The sequence below is a fragment of the Canis lupus genome, chromosome 6 (genome assembly GCF_003254725.2).
Source record: "Canis lupus dingo isolate Sandy chromosome 6, ASM325472v2, whole genome shotgun sequence".
In the NCBI taxonomy this organism is placed as follows: Eukaryota; Metazoa; Chordata; class Mammalia; order Carnivora; family Canidae; genus Canis; species Canis lupus.
This window is the reverse complement of record NC_064248.1, coordinates 49,576,032-49,594,994: the sequence shown is the minus strand read 5'-3', so window position 1 is coordinate 49,594,994 and position 18,963 is coordinate 49,576,032. Positions and strand designations below refer to the sequence as shown.

General features: G+C 38.8%; 1 protein-coding gene across 7 annotated transcripts in view; it reads right to left on the bottom strand.

The window, feature by feature from the left end:
* Positions 1-1,585: 1,585 nt before the first annotated feature.
* DBT (dihydrolipoamide branched chain transacylase E2) overlaps positions 1,586-18,963 on the bottom strand; it is a 53,862-nt gene continuing 36,484 nt past the window's right edge. For all 7 annotated transcript variants that reach the window (XM_049111626.1, XM_049111627.1, XM_025417506.3 and 4 more), the window contains 6 exons: positions 15,369-15,585; positions 14,086-14,252; positions 9,614-9,691; positions 8,758-8,949; positions 8,513-8,584; positions 1,586-4,063 (listed from right to left, as the gene is read on the bottom strand). In XM_049111626.1, coding sequence (XP_048967583.1) covers positions 3,896-4,063; positions 8,513-8,584; positions 8,758-8,949; positions 9,614-9,691; positions 14,086-14,252; positions 15,369-15,585 — 894 coding nt within the window. In that variant the 3' untranslated portion in view covers positions 1,586-3,895. The remainder of the gene's footprint in view (positions 4,064-8,512; positions 8,585-8,757; positions 8,950-9,613; positions 9,692-14,085; positions 14,253-15,368; positions 15,586-18,963) is intronic.

Below are 18,963 nucleotides of genomic sequence, written 5' to 3'. Positions count from 1 at the left end.
CATCAGTTGAATTATCAACACTGCATCATTTGAAGTTTGAGAATAAAATCACTTCTCATTAACAGTGAACTAAAAGTGGTAAGAAAATACAAATATTCATTGTTAGAGATATTGTAAAATCTTGGAATCACAGCCAATAACCAAACAGTTTAATATTAGCTTCTGTATTTACCTCCAACTCCTTATTTCACCTCTTCATCTTCCTCTCTACCCATGTTCTTAAAGAGCTCTCAGAAAAACATTATTTAATATAAGGTGGGATGGGAGGCAGTATCTCATTTTATGTAGTTGACTTTTTTTTTTTTTTTTTTATCTGCCCAGATATTCTTTCTTAGTCCCTGTGGTTGAATGGGGCTGACTGACTTCCAGGCTCCAAAGATGACCATTAAGATTTAAGCCTGGACGACCAGAATGTTGTATTCCCCTGCCCACACTGATGGGCATGAACCAAGACAGAACAATCAAAACTGCAAAACTGCAAAATTCCCTGCATGGAATTTTAAGTGGAAACAGAACATGAATTCTGATGAATCTAAGTCTGGGTACTCTTAGGCATCTTTGTCAACATATTGGGACAGCTTGTCTTAAGAATGAAGTCAAGACAAAGCAAAAAAGATCCAAGAGATACGGAGTGAAGAGACAGAAATATAGAGACAGAGACAAACAGAGACTGTCTCAAATTTATTAAGTCCCTGGATCCAACCATACTTGAAAATGAGACCCCTGAGAATTTCAGTTAATATGAATCAGGTATCCTTTGTAATATAACCCAGGAAGAATTAGGCTTTTGTCACTTGGAATGGAAAAAGCTCTGACTGTTACACTTTAAAAGTACAGGTTCAGGCTGAAGAGGAGAGAAATTTGAACAATGGAATGCAACAGGTAGTCCCTGCATTTTTATCTCCCTCAAAATTTTGACCTGATAGTGGTACTCATGATATGTCCCAGGGAACAAGAGTAGAAAAGAAAAAAACAGAAATGAAACTCAGCCTTCCGAATTGCTGAGAGGTCTTAGGGAGAACCTAAAAAAAGGATGAAGTAAATTCTGGGCTTCATTAGGCATTTCACTTGATAGTACCTCCATCTATTAATACTCCCTATTGCTTATTAGCTTAAGTTAAAGAAGTTGCTCAGAGTTGTGTTGTTTAAGATGTAATGCGATAGAGTAGAAAGTGATTTTACTTGGACTGATCCTCAGTTTGCACTTTGGTGGCTATGTGACATGAAGAAATTGCTTCATACATTATAGTCTTTTCTAACCTAAATGGATAAAATATTTTCTATGGCAGAGATGGCAGTTATTCCAATAGCCATTCTCTCCTTTACCCATAGTAACAAAATATTTAGCTGAGCACATGCCCTCTCATTTCCCAGCCTCCTTTGCAGCTAGGTGTGGCTGTTATGACTAAATTACAGTTATAGTCAGTGGGATGTAAGGGGCTGTATCCAGAGTGGCTTTGGGGACTCTTCCTTAGGAGACAACTAATCAGGCAGACAGGCTCTGCTGTCTTGCCCGCCACTCTCTTGCAGTGTATTCAACAAACTTCTATTTCCTTTATTAAAAAAAAAGAGAGACACACACAACTGATCATATCATTCTTCATTTAAAATTCTGCAAATGCCATCAATAGGGAATAGGTTAAATTATAATATGGTACTTTCTTAACCCGTTCAGACAGGAGTAGCAACCTTTATTAGATGCTCTCACAGCACACCCTGTTTTTTCTTAGGTACACATGTAATGATATTTTACTTTTTATGGTTACTTAGTATCTGCCTCCTCCACTAGACTGTAAACCCAATGAAGACAGGGACAGGGCAGCCTGGGTGGCTCAGACGTTTACCGCCGCCTTCAGCCCAGGGCGTGATCCTGGACCTGGGATCGAGTCCCGCATCAGGTTCCCTGCATGGAGCCTGCTTCTCCCTCTGCCTGTGTCTCTGCCTCTCTCTTTCTGTGTGTGTATCTCTCATGAATAAATAAAATCTTAAAAAAAAAAAAAAAAAGACAACAGGGATAGTTAGGGTGGGCATTAGGTGCCCAGTGCTTTGCATCATGCTTGGTATACAGCAAAAGTTTAATATCAAATGTATAACAAACATACACAATAGACTATTATGCAGCCATTTAAAATACGATAATGTAGAACTGTTTATTGACATGTAAAGTTACTCATAATATAATGTTAAATTTAAAAAAATCAAATTATAAAATAGTAGATAAAGCAGGATTTCATTTTTATAAAAAGAATAGCTATGTATATGGATACCTTGATCAAAATGTTAATAGTGGTATGATTATGGATGATTTTATTTTCTTTGTAACTCTTTGTACTACCTAAATTTTAAAAACAACATTAATTTAATTCATTATTTTCTAATTTACATACGATTCTCATTTTGAAAAAAAAAATCAAGTAGATTTAAAACAATCTTTTCTTTTTTGTTACAAAATTTCACTTGAAGGTACAGCAGTCAGACAAAATTAGAAGCAACCTGGATTTCTGAAGGCAAATCAAAACATTGGATTACATAAAAAAAAATAAAAAAAAAAAAATAAATAAAAAAAAAAAAAAAAAAACAAAAAAAAACATTGGATTACATTCACCTTGATGCTATTTCTGATTAAAGTGGGCCTCTTACAAAATCATTATGATACCTTCACTTCTGTATAATATATATTGTTTTAATGTCTATAATTACCCATTAGACTCTTCTCTCCTCTCTTATTCACATTCCTTCTCAGGATATGGAGAATGGAATACATTATCCTCTCCTATGTTTAAGCTGAAGACGAGAAAGGTAAAAAATAGTTAAAAGGCAATGGACTTCTAAGTGTAAGACAATGTCAGCAGCTGTTACATTTAAAGCACTTTCTTGATATGAGGCAAGTTTGCAAAAGTGCAGTTTTTTCCTAACACGAAAACATTAACAAAATTCTAAAAGTATATTCATTTTAAACAAACACTTTTAATATCCTTACTAGTCATAAAACTATAATTGGGCTTTTTTTTTTTTTTAAGATTTTATTTATTTATTCTAAGAGACACACAGAAAGAGAGGCAGAAACATAGGCAGAGGGAGAAGCAGGCTCCATGCAGGAAGCCTGATGTGGGACTCGATCCAGGCATTCAGGGATCACGGCCTGAACCGAAGGCAGATGCCCAAACCGCTGAGCCACCCAGGCATCCCCCCTACCTTTTTTTTTAAGTAGGCTCTATACCCAATATGGGGCTTGAACTCATGACCCTGAGATCAAGAGTCACATGCTCTTCAGACTGGGCCAGCCACGCATCCCTATAATTGGGCATTTTTAAGATCAGCTTATAATTTTCCCTTTTAAAAGATATTAATTCATATAAACAAGACATTTACAGTTAATTTCTACAGAGCAACATAATCGTGGGTATCTTAAAAGGTTAAGTAATTGCACTTATTTTATACAATAGTTAGCGTTATTGTGGGGAAATGGAAGATACTTCTGTATGTAAATTCCTTTTCCCAACTAAGTGTAACTGACATGTTTCATTAAGGTCAGTCTAAAATAAAAAATGAAAGGAAAAAAATAGATATCCACACTGGATATGGCAGTCTGTCTTTTAGTAACATTAATTTTGTTTTTCTTGCTAGTTTTCAATTCATGGACACAAAGACCTCAGCACCATATTAAGAAGTCACACCATGACCTATACAATGTGACAGCCCTAGGAGAACTCTTACATCATTATTCACTTTCAGTAAAAAGTCTAACAGAACAGTGTAAATATTGTGCCTTGGAACCTTAATCATACAATACAAATCATTTATAATACAAATTGTGATGAAGAACATGTGCTGCACAGTTAGGCGCTACATATTCTTTGGAAGATCAGAAAGTTCATTGACGTCCCATCAATCTTCATTTCAGATCTAGTAGCATAAAAGCTGGGTTTTCTAAGTAGGATTTCCACAAATTAGAGAAGCGTGACATTGTAGCACCATCAATAATTCTGTGATCAGCTGACCAGCTCACATTCATTATCTGTGCTTTATATACTTCTCCTTTGTGGTTAAATCGGGGAAGGGCCTAGAAATAAGGCAAAGAACAGAGTCAGCCTTCACTTGCTTGAAGTGCAAGCTATAGCAACAGCAATGGTGAAAGATTAAATAACCGCCCCCCTCCCTGTAACAGGGAAGAAATGGGCATCCCAAATGACTTGAAAATTTTCCTCATTTTTATATTTGCCCCGAGCTTTCAGTTTTTCCAAAGTACTTCCTGTCCCCTGTACAATTACCATAGATACAGTAAATCTCATCTCAGATTTCAATTATTTAACATGTATTTATTGAGCACCTACTATGTACCAGGTACTCACTCGTCTCATCTGTAGGGCTAAACCAGTGACAAAACAAATAACAACCCTTGCCTTCTTGGAGCTAACATTATAATGTAGAGGGAGACAAGATAAATAAATAAAATACGTAGCATGTTAGGTAGTGAAAAGTACGAAGGAAAAAATAAAGCCAATGTGGAAAGGGGAGAGAGAGTAGGCAGGGGCTAAATACAAGTGGCATTTTTTGTTTGATAGGGTGGGCAGGGAAAGCCTCACCAAGGTTTCCTCACTGAAGGCAGTGAGGAAAAAAGTCAGATGGATACTCCGAGAGATACAGAGGGGAAGCGTGACTGGACAGTTGGAGGAACAGCAAGGTAGACAGGATGGCTGCAGTGGAGGGGAGGTCAGAGGTACGAGACATGGTCATAGAGCAAGGGGGGAAGGCAGGGCATACTGTCAAGAGCAATGCTTCTCAATCTGTCTTTGGTAAAGGAACTATTGTTATTTTTTAAAAATTTCTATTCCATTGCAGGCTACTTTTAAATAACATTAAAAGTAAATTATTAAAGGGGTGCATGGGTGGCTCAGTTGGTTAAGCAACTCTCGATTTCAGCTCAGGTCATGACTTCAGGATCCTGGGATTGAGCCCTGCATGGGACTCCATGCTCAGAGAGGAGTCTGTTTGAAGATTCTCTCCCTCTGCTCCTCTCCCACTTGCACACATTCTCCCTCTCTCAAATAAATAAATCTTAAAAAAAAAATTAAAAAGATATAAAACCACAAGCCCTAACTTCCTATTAAATTCAATAGACCTATGTCACCTGTCAAATTGCTGTGAAAGTATCTAAGACCCGTTTCTGTACTGATCTCACAGTCTGGATACAACAGTCATGGCCTACATAGGTCCCCAATTACAATGAGTAGCACCAGTGCAGGGCCATGTAGGCCACTGCAGCTACTTTGGCTTTGAATCTGAGTGAGATGAGAAGCTACTGGAGGTTTCTGAGCCATTTACCAAAAGGGGAAAACTCCAGACAGAGCAAGTTTGAGGGTGGTGGTGGTAAGGAAAGGAATGGAAAATTCAAGATGCCTCATTAGATATCCAACCAGGATAATATGAATTTGTAGATCAAAGCAGAGGTCAGGTCTGGAGATACAAACTTGGGTGTTAACAGCATAAAAATGGCACTTACCATCCTAAGATGGGATCAAATAAAGAAAAGGGCCAGAACTGAGTCCTGGGGTACTCCAATACTTAGTGATTAGGAGATAAAGAGATCTGGGCAAAGGAGCCTCAGAGGGAACAAGCGGTAGACAGGAAGGAAGCCATAACAGTAAGGTATTCTGCAAGTCACGGTGAAATGTTTTCCAAGCAAGTGGTGTTGGTCAACTGACTCCAGTGCAGCTAATAGGTCAAGGAAGATAAGGACTGAGAACTGAGTTGTGTGGAGATGTTAGTGACTTAGACCATTTATCAACAAGTTCAAAATTTACAGTGAAAGCAGAAAATAGCAAAGGAGAGATGATAAAATGAGAGAAAATAATTAAATATGCACTATTTGTTCCTACCCAATAAATATGAGAAGATTTATACTTCAAGAACTATTCTTCATAGCTTGATGAAATCATGGGTAAAATGATTTGGTAAAAACACGTTTATTGAAGATATCTGCATACCACTGTTCATAGCAGCACTATGCACAAGTACCAAAGAAAGGAAACCCAGCTGAACAGACAAAATGTGGTATATACACACAGAGTTTCAGGTTGGGACAGTGACAAAGTTCCGGTGGGGGATGGTGGTGATGGTTATAAACATGTGAATGTAGTTAATGCTACTGAACTGTACATATTAAAATGGCAATTTATGTTATGTATATTTTACCACACTTATATATATATAAAATCCAGAGGAAAATATATCTCTTTAAGGAAAAGAAAAAACAAAACATTGTCAAATAGGTATGAAAGCTTAGCATCTACAGAAAGTCAGAATTCTGAGATTCAAACGCTGAATTCCTGCTGGGTGGAAAATGGGTGACAGGGAAGTTATATTCAGAGAAACTCCTGATTTGCAAAGAACAGAGCCCACTATATGTTTTTGGGTTTTTATCCCTATCTCCTCTATGTGCCAGAAGGGAAAGTAGATGCTACAAAGGAGCATCTAACATAACAGTTAAAGTACTATCAGGAAGAAAGCAAATCAAAGGCTGAATGAGGGGCACCTGGGTGACTCAGTGGTTGAGCTTCTGCCTTTGGCTCAGGTCCTGAATTCGGGATCCTGTAATTGAGTCCCGCATCAGGCTCCCTGCATGGAGTCTGCTTCTCCCTCTGCCTATGTCTCTGCATCTCTCTGTGTCTCATGAATAAATAAATAAAATACTTTAAAAAAAAAAAAAAGGCTGAATGAAGGTATCTGTGGAAGTTTTGGATGCCAATACAAAAGCAAAAGCTCATGAAAGACAGTCTCAGATGCTCAGTGTGGAAGCATCATAAATACAAAAAAGAAAGATTCTTCTGAAAACATGAAGACCAAAACCAAAGTCAATATGGTGATGACATTTAATAATGGCAGTACTGAAATGTAATTCAAGAGCTTATCTCTTTGATTCTGGTGGTTCTCAGTCTTGAGTTAATAGAGATGTCCAAGCCCTATCCACAACCCCCCAGTTCTGACTCAGTTGGTATAGGGTGAGCTCAGGCATTTTTTTCAAGCTCCCTGGATGAGTCTAATGTGTAGCCAAGATTAAGAATCATTGCAACCCCTATTCTAAGTCAGTGTCTCCTAAAACATGGCCACAGATCACTCATGTTGGAACCACCTGGGTTCTTGTTTATTTATTTTTTAAAATTTTTAAAAAATATTTTTATTTATTTATTCATGACAGACACAAAGAGAGAGGCAGAGACATAGGCAGAGGGAGAAGCAGGCTCCATGCAGGAAACCCGATGTGGGACTCAATCTCTGAACTCCAGGATCATGCCCTGAGCCAAAAGCAGAGTTCAACCATTGAGCCATCCAGATGTCCTGGGTTCTTGTTTAAAATATAAGTTCTGGGGCAGCCCCTGTGGCCCAGCGGTTTAATACCACCTTTGGCCCGGGTTGTGATCCAGGAGACTCGGGGTAGAGTCCCAGGTGGGCTCCCTGCATGGAGCCTGCTTCTCCCTCTGCCTCTCTCTCTCTCTCATGAATAAATAAATAAAATCTTTTTTAAAAATTGTAAAAAAATAATAAAAAATAAAATAAATAAATAAAATAAATAAATAAAAATAAAATAAAATAAAATAAAATAAAATAAAATAAAATAAAATAAAATAAAATAAAATAAAATAAAAAAGTTCTGGGGGCTCTGTCCCCAAGGGCAAGGATGCAGTTTTTTTTCTTTTCTTTTTTTTAAAAAGAGAGAGGGGGAGAAGGACAGAGGGAGAGGGAGAATCTTAAGGAGGCTCTATGCCCAGCATGGAGCCCAATGCAGAGGGCTCCATCTCACAACCCTGAGATCGTGACCTGAGCCAAAATTAAGAGTTGAACACTTAACCAACTGAGCCATCCAGGCATCCCAAGAATACTACATTTTTAACTAGTACTCCCAATGAGTCTTGAACAGAGTGAAGTTTGAGAAAAATGCTCTAAATGGTGTCTCCCTTTGTTACAAATAATAATTTGGACTAGCTTACCATTATCTTTGGTATTCAGAAATAAAGATATTTTGATAGGAGCAGATTGGCTGTATTTGTGATTATCCATAAAGACTCACATCTGTGCCTGGCATGAACCACAGTAGTAAATCCATACAGAACAATCCAGATCACTATCATTTATTATACGTAAAGGCAGTCACTGGAATTGCAGGCCTACCTTTTAGGAATAAAAAATTGGCTTACAGAGCCAAATATTACAGTCAAACCTACAAAGCAAGGGCAAAACCTCAGAAATGGTCACTCTTTTTTTCTTTTTTAAAGATTTATTTATTTATTTATGATAAACAGAGAGAGAGAGAGAGGCAGAGACACAGAGGGGAGAAGCAGGCTCCATGCTGGGAGCCCGGTGGGACTCGATCCCGGGACTCCAGGATCGTGCCCTGGGCCAAAGGCAGGCGCCAAACCGCTGAGCCACCCAGGGATCCCCAGAAATGGTCACTCTTTTGTGTTTACTCTCCCAATTAGCTAAAACTCTTTTGTCAATTATTTAATAAACACACCTTAATTGATCCGAGAGCCCCAATTGCTACTTCAGGTGGCAGTATCACTGGTTTGGTATAGGTACCACCAATCTAAAAAAAAAATAAATGAAAGTAAAAAGGAAGAATAGAAAAATTAAGCTTTTGAGGAATAAATGGCAAATGAAATATTATATATATATTTTTGACATATTATATTTTTAATTGAACATGTGATTAGAAACTTTAAGTTATGGTTTATGAATTTGAACATTTCTGTTACTCACTGATCCAATGTTGGAAAGAGTAAATGTTCCTCCGGCCAGATCAGTGGTACTGAGCTGGCCTATAGAGCCCAATTTCTGAAGGCGGTTCAACTCAGTGGCGATCTCAAATATGGAGCAGATCTGAACATTTTTCACATTAGGGACAATTAGCCCCTGCTCAGTATCCATTGCTACCCCAATGTTGTGAGAAGCCTAAAAAAAAAGATTATACAGTAGGCCTTTTCAAAGGTTAACAGAAAAGAAAGGATCAATCCTCACTGTCTTATAAAAAAATCACCAAAAACTATTTCTACCAGACTGGTGATGATTTAAATAATTTTTAAAAAAATTTTTGGAAAGAGATAATTTTTTTTTGGTAAGCATACTGGGCAACAGGCTATTTCCATTCACTATTAGTGGATATATAAGACTTTCTGGGCAATATTTATCAGTATGTACCAACATTTATAAAACTTTGTGTTCAAGAGATAAATCCAAAGTACTTTCATTACTTTTCCTATTTCCATTTAAATTATTCTTGTTTTAAAAACTGCAGGAACTCCATTTTGGGAAAGGTTATCTTTCAGGGGAGGATATGCAGGATGGTTAATATCCATTAACCATAATCCATTGCCTGACAGCCATTTTAAGCAATAAACCAAAGAGGTTTAAAAATGGTACTCAATATATCTGAACAGTATCATTACTAACCAGTAAAACCAATAACAGTAACAAATTATAGTTTATTATTTTATCCCATACCTTTAATTCTAGTCTTAACTCACTATTCAAGTGAGAAAAGAAGCTTTTCTAACCTATAAGCACATTGCACCATTTTCTATTTATAACAAGAACTGTTCTACAACACAGAGCCAACCTTATAAGTTATGTGCTGGCAGTTTTCATCCACAGAAGCATTAAGGATGGGAAACTGTAGCAGTCCCAAGGATGCAGCCTGTTTAACAGAAAGAGAACGCAACATTAGCACTCTTAATTCAGAAAGGGAATTGGAAGCAGTAACAGGTGTTGAAGGAGGGAGAGAGAGAACCTTATTTACACTGAGCTTAATTTCTAGTCTTTATGTACCTAGGCATATTACTTCCAATGTCACCTTCAAACAATGTGGAACTAGGTCATCCTAATCACTTATTAATAAAAGATAAAGTTGTCAGGCAGCTTGTAAGCATCAAAGAGATTTTTCCAAGCAACTGTAGAGACTGACCAAAGTACCAAACAAAATGTGTAAATTCTACATGAGAAGAATTTTCCACATAGAATCTTACATGAGAGGCAAACTTGGAAGTTCAAAGACACACTGAATTAAAACAAAAAGGTAGTTAGCTGTTTCCCTATGTAGAAAAGAACAAGCAATAAGGGTTTCCAAGGGCACTGACCATTAGAGGTTAGTGTTCCACTTGGTGACCTTGGCCAAGTGAAGGGCAGAGCTGGTGTGAACATCTCTACTTATTGTCCACCTCCCTGAATTGATGGCATGACATTTCTCTGCTTTCTTCCCCCTTCGTCTTTTTTCCTTCTTACTTAGTACCATTCCTCTTCTGTCCATATTCAGAGTCTCCTTACTGTCCCCTGAATGTTCTTTATACCTGTTTTTCTGCCCATCCAGGATCTTTTTTTTTTTTTTAAAGATTTTATTCATTCATTCATGAGTGACCCAAAGAGAGAGGCAGAGACACCGGCAGAGGGAGAAGCAGGCTCCCCATGGGGAGCCCGATGTGGGACTCGATCCCGGGTCTTCAGGATTATGCCCTGGGCCGAAGGCAGGCACTAAACTGCTGAGCCACCCAGGGATCCCTGCCCATGCAGGATCTAATCAAAGTTTACACATTGCATTTGATTGTCATGCCTTGGATTAATTACACTTACAAAATAGGTAAATAAAAATACTTAAGATTGTACTTAAAATCTACCCCTGACCCTGGCCTTCATTTAGTCCACTTAAGAGTTCTCTATATGCACTGTGTTAAAGTGTTATTTTTGTCTGTTGGCCAGTGGTCAAAAAAAAAAACACATTTTTTTCCTTGTACTAGAGAGTTAAGGCAAGTTTTACAAAGCATTTGACAACTGCAACTTTAATCTTCTTTATATAAAAATCCATAATTAAGGTTAAAGTGTTACACATAAAAACAATATTTTGAGTGCAATCCAAATTTTGTAAAAGAAAAAATAAGGTGTATGTTCCTAGATAAAAGGTCATTTTTGCCCCTATACAATACATTGTAGTATTTTCCAAAAGTTCTGAAACTTATATAGGCAGGAAAAAAGTGTCATTTTAAAATGAAGCGTACTAAATTTTATTTTCAAAATAAAGATCAGGTATTTCACTTAGACTGGAAGAATGAAGACAAACAATAATAAAATAAATTCAGTATATTAAAAAGCTGGTCTCTCCTTGTTTCAAAACAGACATCACCAGTGTCACTCACATGTTTTTGTCACTTGTCACCCACATATTTTTAATTCTCAATTTTCCAGCTCTTTCTCTCAGCCTAAAAACCTGCTCCAGTTTTCCCAGAAGGAGAGGAGGGCAGGTGGAACTTTCCTTAATCTACCCAGAACCACCACCATACCTGCCTTCTGTGCCTATGGTCTATCTGCTTTCTACCAGATATATTTTATTATTATTATTATTTTTTAAGATTTTATTTATTTATTCATGAGAGACACACAGAGAGAGAAAGAGAGGCAGAGACACAGGCAGAGGGAGAATCAGGCTCCATGCAGGGAGCCCGATTTGGGACCCATCCTGGGACTCCAGGATCATGCTCTAGGCTGAAGGCAGCCCTAAACCACTGAGCCACAGGGCTGTCCAACACTTGTGACCTCTTAATTAGCAATCCAAAAGCCTGTTCCCATCCTATCTCTTTTCTTAAAGGGCTTTGTAATTCATTTTTAAGTCATCTCCACACCCAACATTGGGCTCAAAGTCAGTACCCTGAGATCAAGAGAGTCACATGCTCAATTGACTGAGCCAGCCAGGTGTCCCCCATCACAACTTTTTTCTTCTCTCTTGGTGTGAGAGGGTGAATAAATGGCCCCAGTGGTTCATGCCTCCTTGTATACAAGCCCTTTGGTGGTGCTTTCCACCAGACCGAGCTCAGTCATGTGAGCTGCTTAGGTCAATGAGATAAGAACAAACTTGATACAGCAGAGCTTGGAAAAAGTGCTTGAGCATTTCTCCTTCATCCCTGCCAGTACTACAAGACTACATGCAGGCTAGCATGCTGGGTAGCTGAGAAAAACATAAGGGAGGGGCACCTGGGTGGCTCAGTTGGTTAAGCGGCTGCCTTTGGCTCAAGTCATGATCCCAGAGTCCTGGCATGGAGCCCCACATCAGGCTTCCTACTCAGCGGGGAGCCTGCTTCTCCCTCTCCCTCTGCTGCTCCCCCTGGCTCCCTGTGCTTATGCTCTCTCTCTCTCTCTGTCAAATAAATAAATAAAAATCTTTTAAGAAAAACATAAAGGAGAGAAACGAGTCATCCCTACCCAGGCTGTCTTACCCTAGCCCACCCCTAGCCAACCTACTAGCTGTTTGTGGACACAGAAGTAAGCTCTGCCAACATCTGCAGACTGGCCTTGCTTACCTGTGGACTCATGAGAAATAATAAATGACTGTTGTTTTAAACCAGTGAATTTAGGACTGGTCTGTTATACAGCAAGAGTGTACGCTTTGGCTTCTAAGAGACACTTTCCTGGTTTTTCAGTTGTCATACTGCTGACCTCACTCACTCTCTTTTTCAACTCAACTTCTATCTATCCCTTAAATACTATTGTAAAATCCTTAGCCTTCTTTTCTCATTTGCACACAATTTGGGTGATTTCATCCACCTGATTCAATTACTATATCTCTTAAAAAATGACTCTATAGCTAACATATAGCCCATAGGACTCATTTATAGAGACAACTATTACATCTCATGTTCGCAGACCATTCAGTTGGTTGTTTGGGTAGCTGCTAAAATAATGAAGGTAAAGAACAGTTTCTGTTCCTCAAGGCTCAGCACGCAGTGAAGAGAAAACTGAGCAAACACTTGTATTGCACTGAGATAAACTGCAACAGGGAACAGAAGTATTTAACTCAAAACTGTGAACAGCCACAGAAGGCTTCTGGAGGAGGCTATTCCTGGACAGAATTTGGCTTTTCAGATGTGCACGTATTTGATCAAATGAAGAGGGGGCATTTCATGTGAAGTCACATATTCCACCAACTATGCAGGCTTATTACTCTGACCAGAAGGAGTGCCTGAGAGATAAAGCTGGAAAGATAGGAAGCAGAGACTTGTAATCATATTTATATCCCAAATTAAGGAGTTTAGAAACAAACCTGAAGACAGTGAAAGAGACCACTGGAAAGAATCAGGGAATAATATGGTAATTTTATTTACAGAAGATTCGTCTTGGTGTGGTATGGAGAAAGGGATGGAGGGAAGACACACTGGAGTTAGAGACACAAATATGCATTTTGAGTAAAGTAGACCAGAAGCTAAAACTTAGCTTCTCCACTTATTAGCTAAATATCCTTGACAGATTTCTCAATTTCTCTAAGCCCTATTTTTTTTTTAATATTTTATTTATTTGAGAGAAAGAGACAGCAACAGAGATTTCACAAGTAGGGAGGGGAGGGAAAAGCAGGCTCCCTACTCAGCAGGGAGCCCGATGTGGGGCTCAATCCCAGGACCCCAGGATCACAACCCAAGCCAAAGGCAGACGCTTAACCGACTGAGCCACACAGGTGTCCCTAAGCCCTCATTTCCTTAAATGGAAAGTGAAATTAGCAATAGCTGCATGTCGGTTATTCTGAGAATTAAAAGAGATAATGCACATTGTATGCTCATATAGCCTGCCACACAGTACCTGCTTCATACATGGTTGTTAATATGAACTAGACACTGAGCTGCTTACAGTCAGCTGATGGTCTTGTTTTACGCTGGTCCCAAGGCCTAGGACTAGAAATGATTCCCAGGACTCTCAATATAAGTTTGTTGAATAAATGAAAATGAGTATGTGTCAGTGATAAACAAGATCAATACCAAGTCTTGTTTTTGTTCAAATCAGGATTTTGCTGGAGTGATCCTTTCAGAATTAAAGGCTTTACTTAACTGGCAAGACTATCTATTATCTAGCTCAAAGAGATGAGCTGATAAAAATATGACACACATTTCAATTTTATAAATTCCTAAGAAAGAAATAGTGCACTTGTACATTTTAAAAACTATATGATATGGTGAGAAGTAATATTTTTATCTGAATAGATAGTTAACATACTGCATATTTGCAAAACAAAATTTTATTGTCCTCTTCAAACCCTGTTTGAAATTAATGAAATCTTACCTTTAAGAAGAAGGGCATAAAGGAGAGTTTAATTCCACGAGCAAAAGCAATGGGTTTTAATTCTTCTCTTAACTTAACCAATTCAGTAAGGTCAACCTCATCACAATATCCAAAATGAGGTATCTTCAGAGCTGCAGACATGGTCTTGACCATTGCTTTGTGAAAGCCTAGAAAACATAAAATACATACACATATATATATTTAATAATATACACAATAATAATAAATATATATTTAAATATTTTAGAAAGAGAGAGCACAAGTGTGTGCATGGTCAGGGAGGGAGGGAGAAACTCTGAGCAGACTCAGTGCTGAGCACAGAGCCCAAGGAGCTCTCAATCTCATGACCCTGAGATCATGACCTAAGCTGAAACCAAGAGTCAGAAGCTTAACCGACTGAGCCACCCAGGTGTCCCTTTATTTTTAAATTCTTAAATCCTTTAAACCTTTTTACTAAAATTGAGGGTTTTCTAATGTCATTTACTTTTTCAACTAAACTCTCCCTCTTGAGGCTACCGTCTTCATTACGTAATTGAAAGACACTCACTCATTCCAACACTGAAGCTACGGACTGTAGCAGAGTACCCAGTGTCAGGTATAATAATATTAAGAAGTAACTGCCTTTAAGGCTGTGGTATATAAAAAAAATCTCCTAAAAGGATGCAAACAGGGAAACCCTGGGTGGCTCAGTGGTTTAACACCTGCCTTTGGCCCAGGGCCTGATCCTGGAGTCCGGGGATCAAGTCCCACGTCAGACTCCCTGCATGGAGTCTGCTTCTCCCTCTGTCTGTGTCCCTGCCTCTCTCGGTCTTTCATGAATAAATAAAATCTTTAATAAACAAACAAATAAATAAAAGGATGCAAACAACCAAACAAACAAAAAAATAAAATAAAATAAAAGGATGCAAACCATATATTTACCTACTGGCTTTCCTGCAAACACACATCCCGAGTTTATAAATGACAAATCAGATCTAGTCATTTTGAAGCTAACTAAAAATTATGTTTACAACAAACATCCTGAGTCTTCAGGACAATTCAGAACAATTATCAGAACTTACAAGTTTACATTCCAGGAAAGAAACCCGCTAACATATTACTCTTCAGAAACTAACAGTGGAGACTGAAACTCTTCCTGGGAAAATTACGTCACCAACAAAAAAACGTATGATGACTTGGAATTTTCCACTCAGCAAGAACTGAACACACATGTCAGGTGCCCAGATGTACTGATGCAAATTTCCCCAGTAACTTTCAGCACGGTCTTCTATTACCGCCGTTACCTTTTATGGGCTCCGTTCTGTCTCTGCCTGTGAATGCTGGAGGTTTTGATGCTGGCATAGGAGTAACTTTGCCTTTCGGTGTTGGTGGAGGTGGCACTAGTTCAGCTTTGGGCGAAGGAGGTAATATAGCTCCAGTCTGCTTTTCCAAATAGTTGAGGATGTCTTCTTTGAGTATTCGGCCGTCTTTTCCTGAGCCGACAACTTCACTCAGCTTAATCTAATAAAAGGGTGGGGAGAGCACATTTTAATGGTAAAAATAAAACCAATGTAGGAAATGACGGCAAAAGAAAAATTAAGTGTCTTTACTACTTTTCTTTTTAAAGATTTTATGTATTTATTCATGAGACACACAGAGAGAGAGGCAGAGACACAGGCGGGGGGAAAAGCAGGCTCCAGAGGGAGAAGCAGGCTCCAGCCCCACGTGGGACAAATCACGCCCTGAGCCAAAGGCAGACGCCCAACCCCAGAGTCACCCAGGCCTCGCAAATATCCTCACTACTTACAGCCCATTGACAAGTCCTTGAAAGCAGAGTGACCTTCCTCTAAGAACTCAGCTGCCTCAATGTTAATACTTTGCTAAGGGCAAAAGGCTAAATTACTTCACACTATCCTGACTCCCCAGATTCTGTAAGTCTTCTTTAATGTATAAAAATTCCTTTGGAAACTTCCTTTATTTCTACCCCTCAAGATATATTTTGGCAATCATCCCCCAAGCATATGGCCCACTGATACACATCTGAAGGGTCCCATGACTAGGGTTTTATTAGGCAGTAAGTAATAAGTCACCTTTTCCCAACAATAGCTAGCTCCCTCAAGGTCCTGGAAAACTTCCTTCCCAAATCCCTCAAAGATTTACTTGATCCCTAACCTCTGAACTTGAAAATATATAAATGAGCCACTCCTCGTGACCCCAAAGCAGCTCCTTCTGCCCATGGGTCCTGTCCCTATGCTCTAATAAAACCACCTTTTTGCACCAAAGCCATCTCAAGAATTCTTTCTTGACTGTTTATTCCCAACCCCAACACTTTCCTACATCAAAAACTATCTAGAAACATATCTATCATTAAGGTCTCTAAATGGAATTTAATCAATTGAAGGTAAAAGTAATCTCTGCCCGATATGAATTTGTATAAGGAAATAACATTTTATCTTAACAGAATGCTGTAAACTATACAGCTACCCTCCAAAAGTAATCATTTGTTACATTTTATAAACAGTCAACTACTTTTAAACTTCTTGCATAGTATTTTTTAAAGATTTTATTTATTTATTCATGAGAGACAGAGAGAGAGAGGCGTAGAGACACAAGCAGAGGGAGAAGCAGGCTCCATGCAGGGAGCCTGACGCAGGACTCGATCCTGGGACCCCAGGATCAGGCCCTGGGCTGAACGTGGTGCTAAACCGCTGAGCCACCTGGGCTGCCCTCTTGCATAGTTCTTATTAGTTTTTTTTGAGACTATATAAGAGTCAAACACTATTGCAAATGTAGAGCAATGTTTCTGACCTTTTGTAGAGAGCAAGATGGATTCGCTCATGTCAAGCAGTGACATAAGCAGCCAAAGGCATTGCAGCTAAGACCAGACATCACCAAAAACAGCAAAATACTAAGGACGAATAATCAGTAAGGTCATGTGAACCTGGAAGAACCAGGAACTAACAGTCGTTAGAAGCGGAAGAGGCCTGCCAAGACCTAAGACTAATTAAACTTTAAAAAGGTTAGACCCCTAGGGCAAACTGACTCTCCAGATGCTGACCCTTTCACATCTGACTGCATTAAAACCGCAACTGCCACCGAAGGTTCACGCGACTGATTTCTAAACATGAGAGATCCTCCACTGGCTGAACACAGTAACCAGCATGTGCCAAGAGCTGACCCAGACCAGACAGAGAGAACCTTTCACCTCAACTGTGCACTCAGGGACTGACTTGGAGTGTGATTTGTTAACTTCTTACCCTTTATCTTGTTTGCTGTGTGACATGTATGAAGCCAAGTTAAATTAGTGAAAATGTCATTGAGTTTGGAATCTTGAACCTGCTTTAGAATTGTTAACTTTGCGTTATGACTGTATAAAGCTGACACTTTGGAAAGTCGCCCTTATAGCATATTCCAGACAACTTGGCCATTGGTAAACTAGTAACAGTTAAAATAATCATCATATAAAAGCTCTCTTAGTTTTTTTTCTGATAGTTGTAAAAACACTGAAATTCACTTTACTGAGCCATATTTAGAGTATGAGTTTCAAGTTAAGTGTCAAATATGTTTTATTGTTGCTTTTTACAGAAATGACATAATTCCATTTTCCCCTAGACACTCATTGTGAGACTGTGATTTATAGTAAGTATGTTTGGAACGCCTGGGTGGCCCAGTGGTTGAAAGTCTGCCTTCAGCTTAGGGCGTGATCCCCGGGGTCCCCACAGGGAACCTGCTTCTCCCCTGCCTATGTCTGCCTCTCTCTCTCTCTCTCATGAATAAAGAAAGAAATACAATCTTTAAAAAAAAAAAGTATGGTTTTGGTCTTCCTCCCCATTTCTGGCATAGAACTGTTAAAATACATTAAAGGACCTGTGATAAGAGGTGTCTTTTGCTATATTAATGAACTTTGGGAAAGCCCTTTGGGAACCTAAAAATGGAGGCTGGTTGCCCGGGGAACCAATCCTGTGATTAGAGGTTTAAAACTTTCACTATCCCTACTCCAAAGTCAGGGGAAGAGAGCTGGGCAGGAGGCTGAATCAGTTGCAAATGGACAACTGATGCCTATGTAATGAAGCCTTCAAAGAAAACCCAAAAAAAAGGACTGGGTTTAGAGAATCTCCAGGTTGCTGAGCATATGGAGATTTGGAAAGAGTGGCACACCCTCAAGAGGGCATGGAAACTCTTCACCTCTTTCAACATACCTTGCTTTGTGTCCCTCCATCTGGCAGTTCTGGAGTTGTATTCTTTTAAAATAAACCGATAACCTAGTGAGTAAATGTGTTTCCTAAATTCTGTGAGCTGCTCTAGCAAATTAATCAAACCCAAAGAGGGGATTGTGGGGACCTCTCATGCATAGCCAATAGGTCAGAAGCATACCTGATAACATGGCTTGAGGGCATCAGGAGTGTTGGGGGTAGGGTGGGCAGTCTTGCAGGATGGAATCATTAACCCGTCAACTCTGACACTATCAACAGACACTGTCAGAATGGACCTGAAGTGTAGGATACCCAGTTGGTTATCCAGAAAATTGCTTGTTTTTGTGGGAACCTTCCCTACCCCCAATATATATATTGGAATTGGGTCCAGGAACCTTAAAAGGGCTCTCTCTGTAAACACTGTGATCTGACTTTGTTTAATCCCCTTCTATGTTTAGTTACAGAGATAAAATATCTTCGTTAAATTTAATTCTGTTATATAAAAAGACATAAGCTTAGGTGATAACCTCATACTTACTGTGTATTAATTAATTTCTCAATTTAAGTCCTGCATCATTTGTATTATTGCTTCTCTAAGGATGACTTCAGAAGAATAAAGGACTTTCTCATGTCAAACATTTAGTTTATAACAAAGAATTCTGGGTGCTTGCTCCGGCAGCACATATACTAAAAATAACAAAGAATT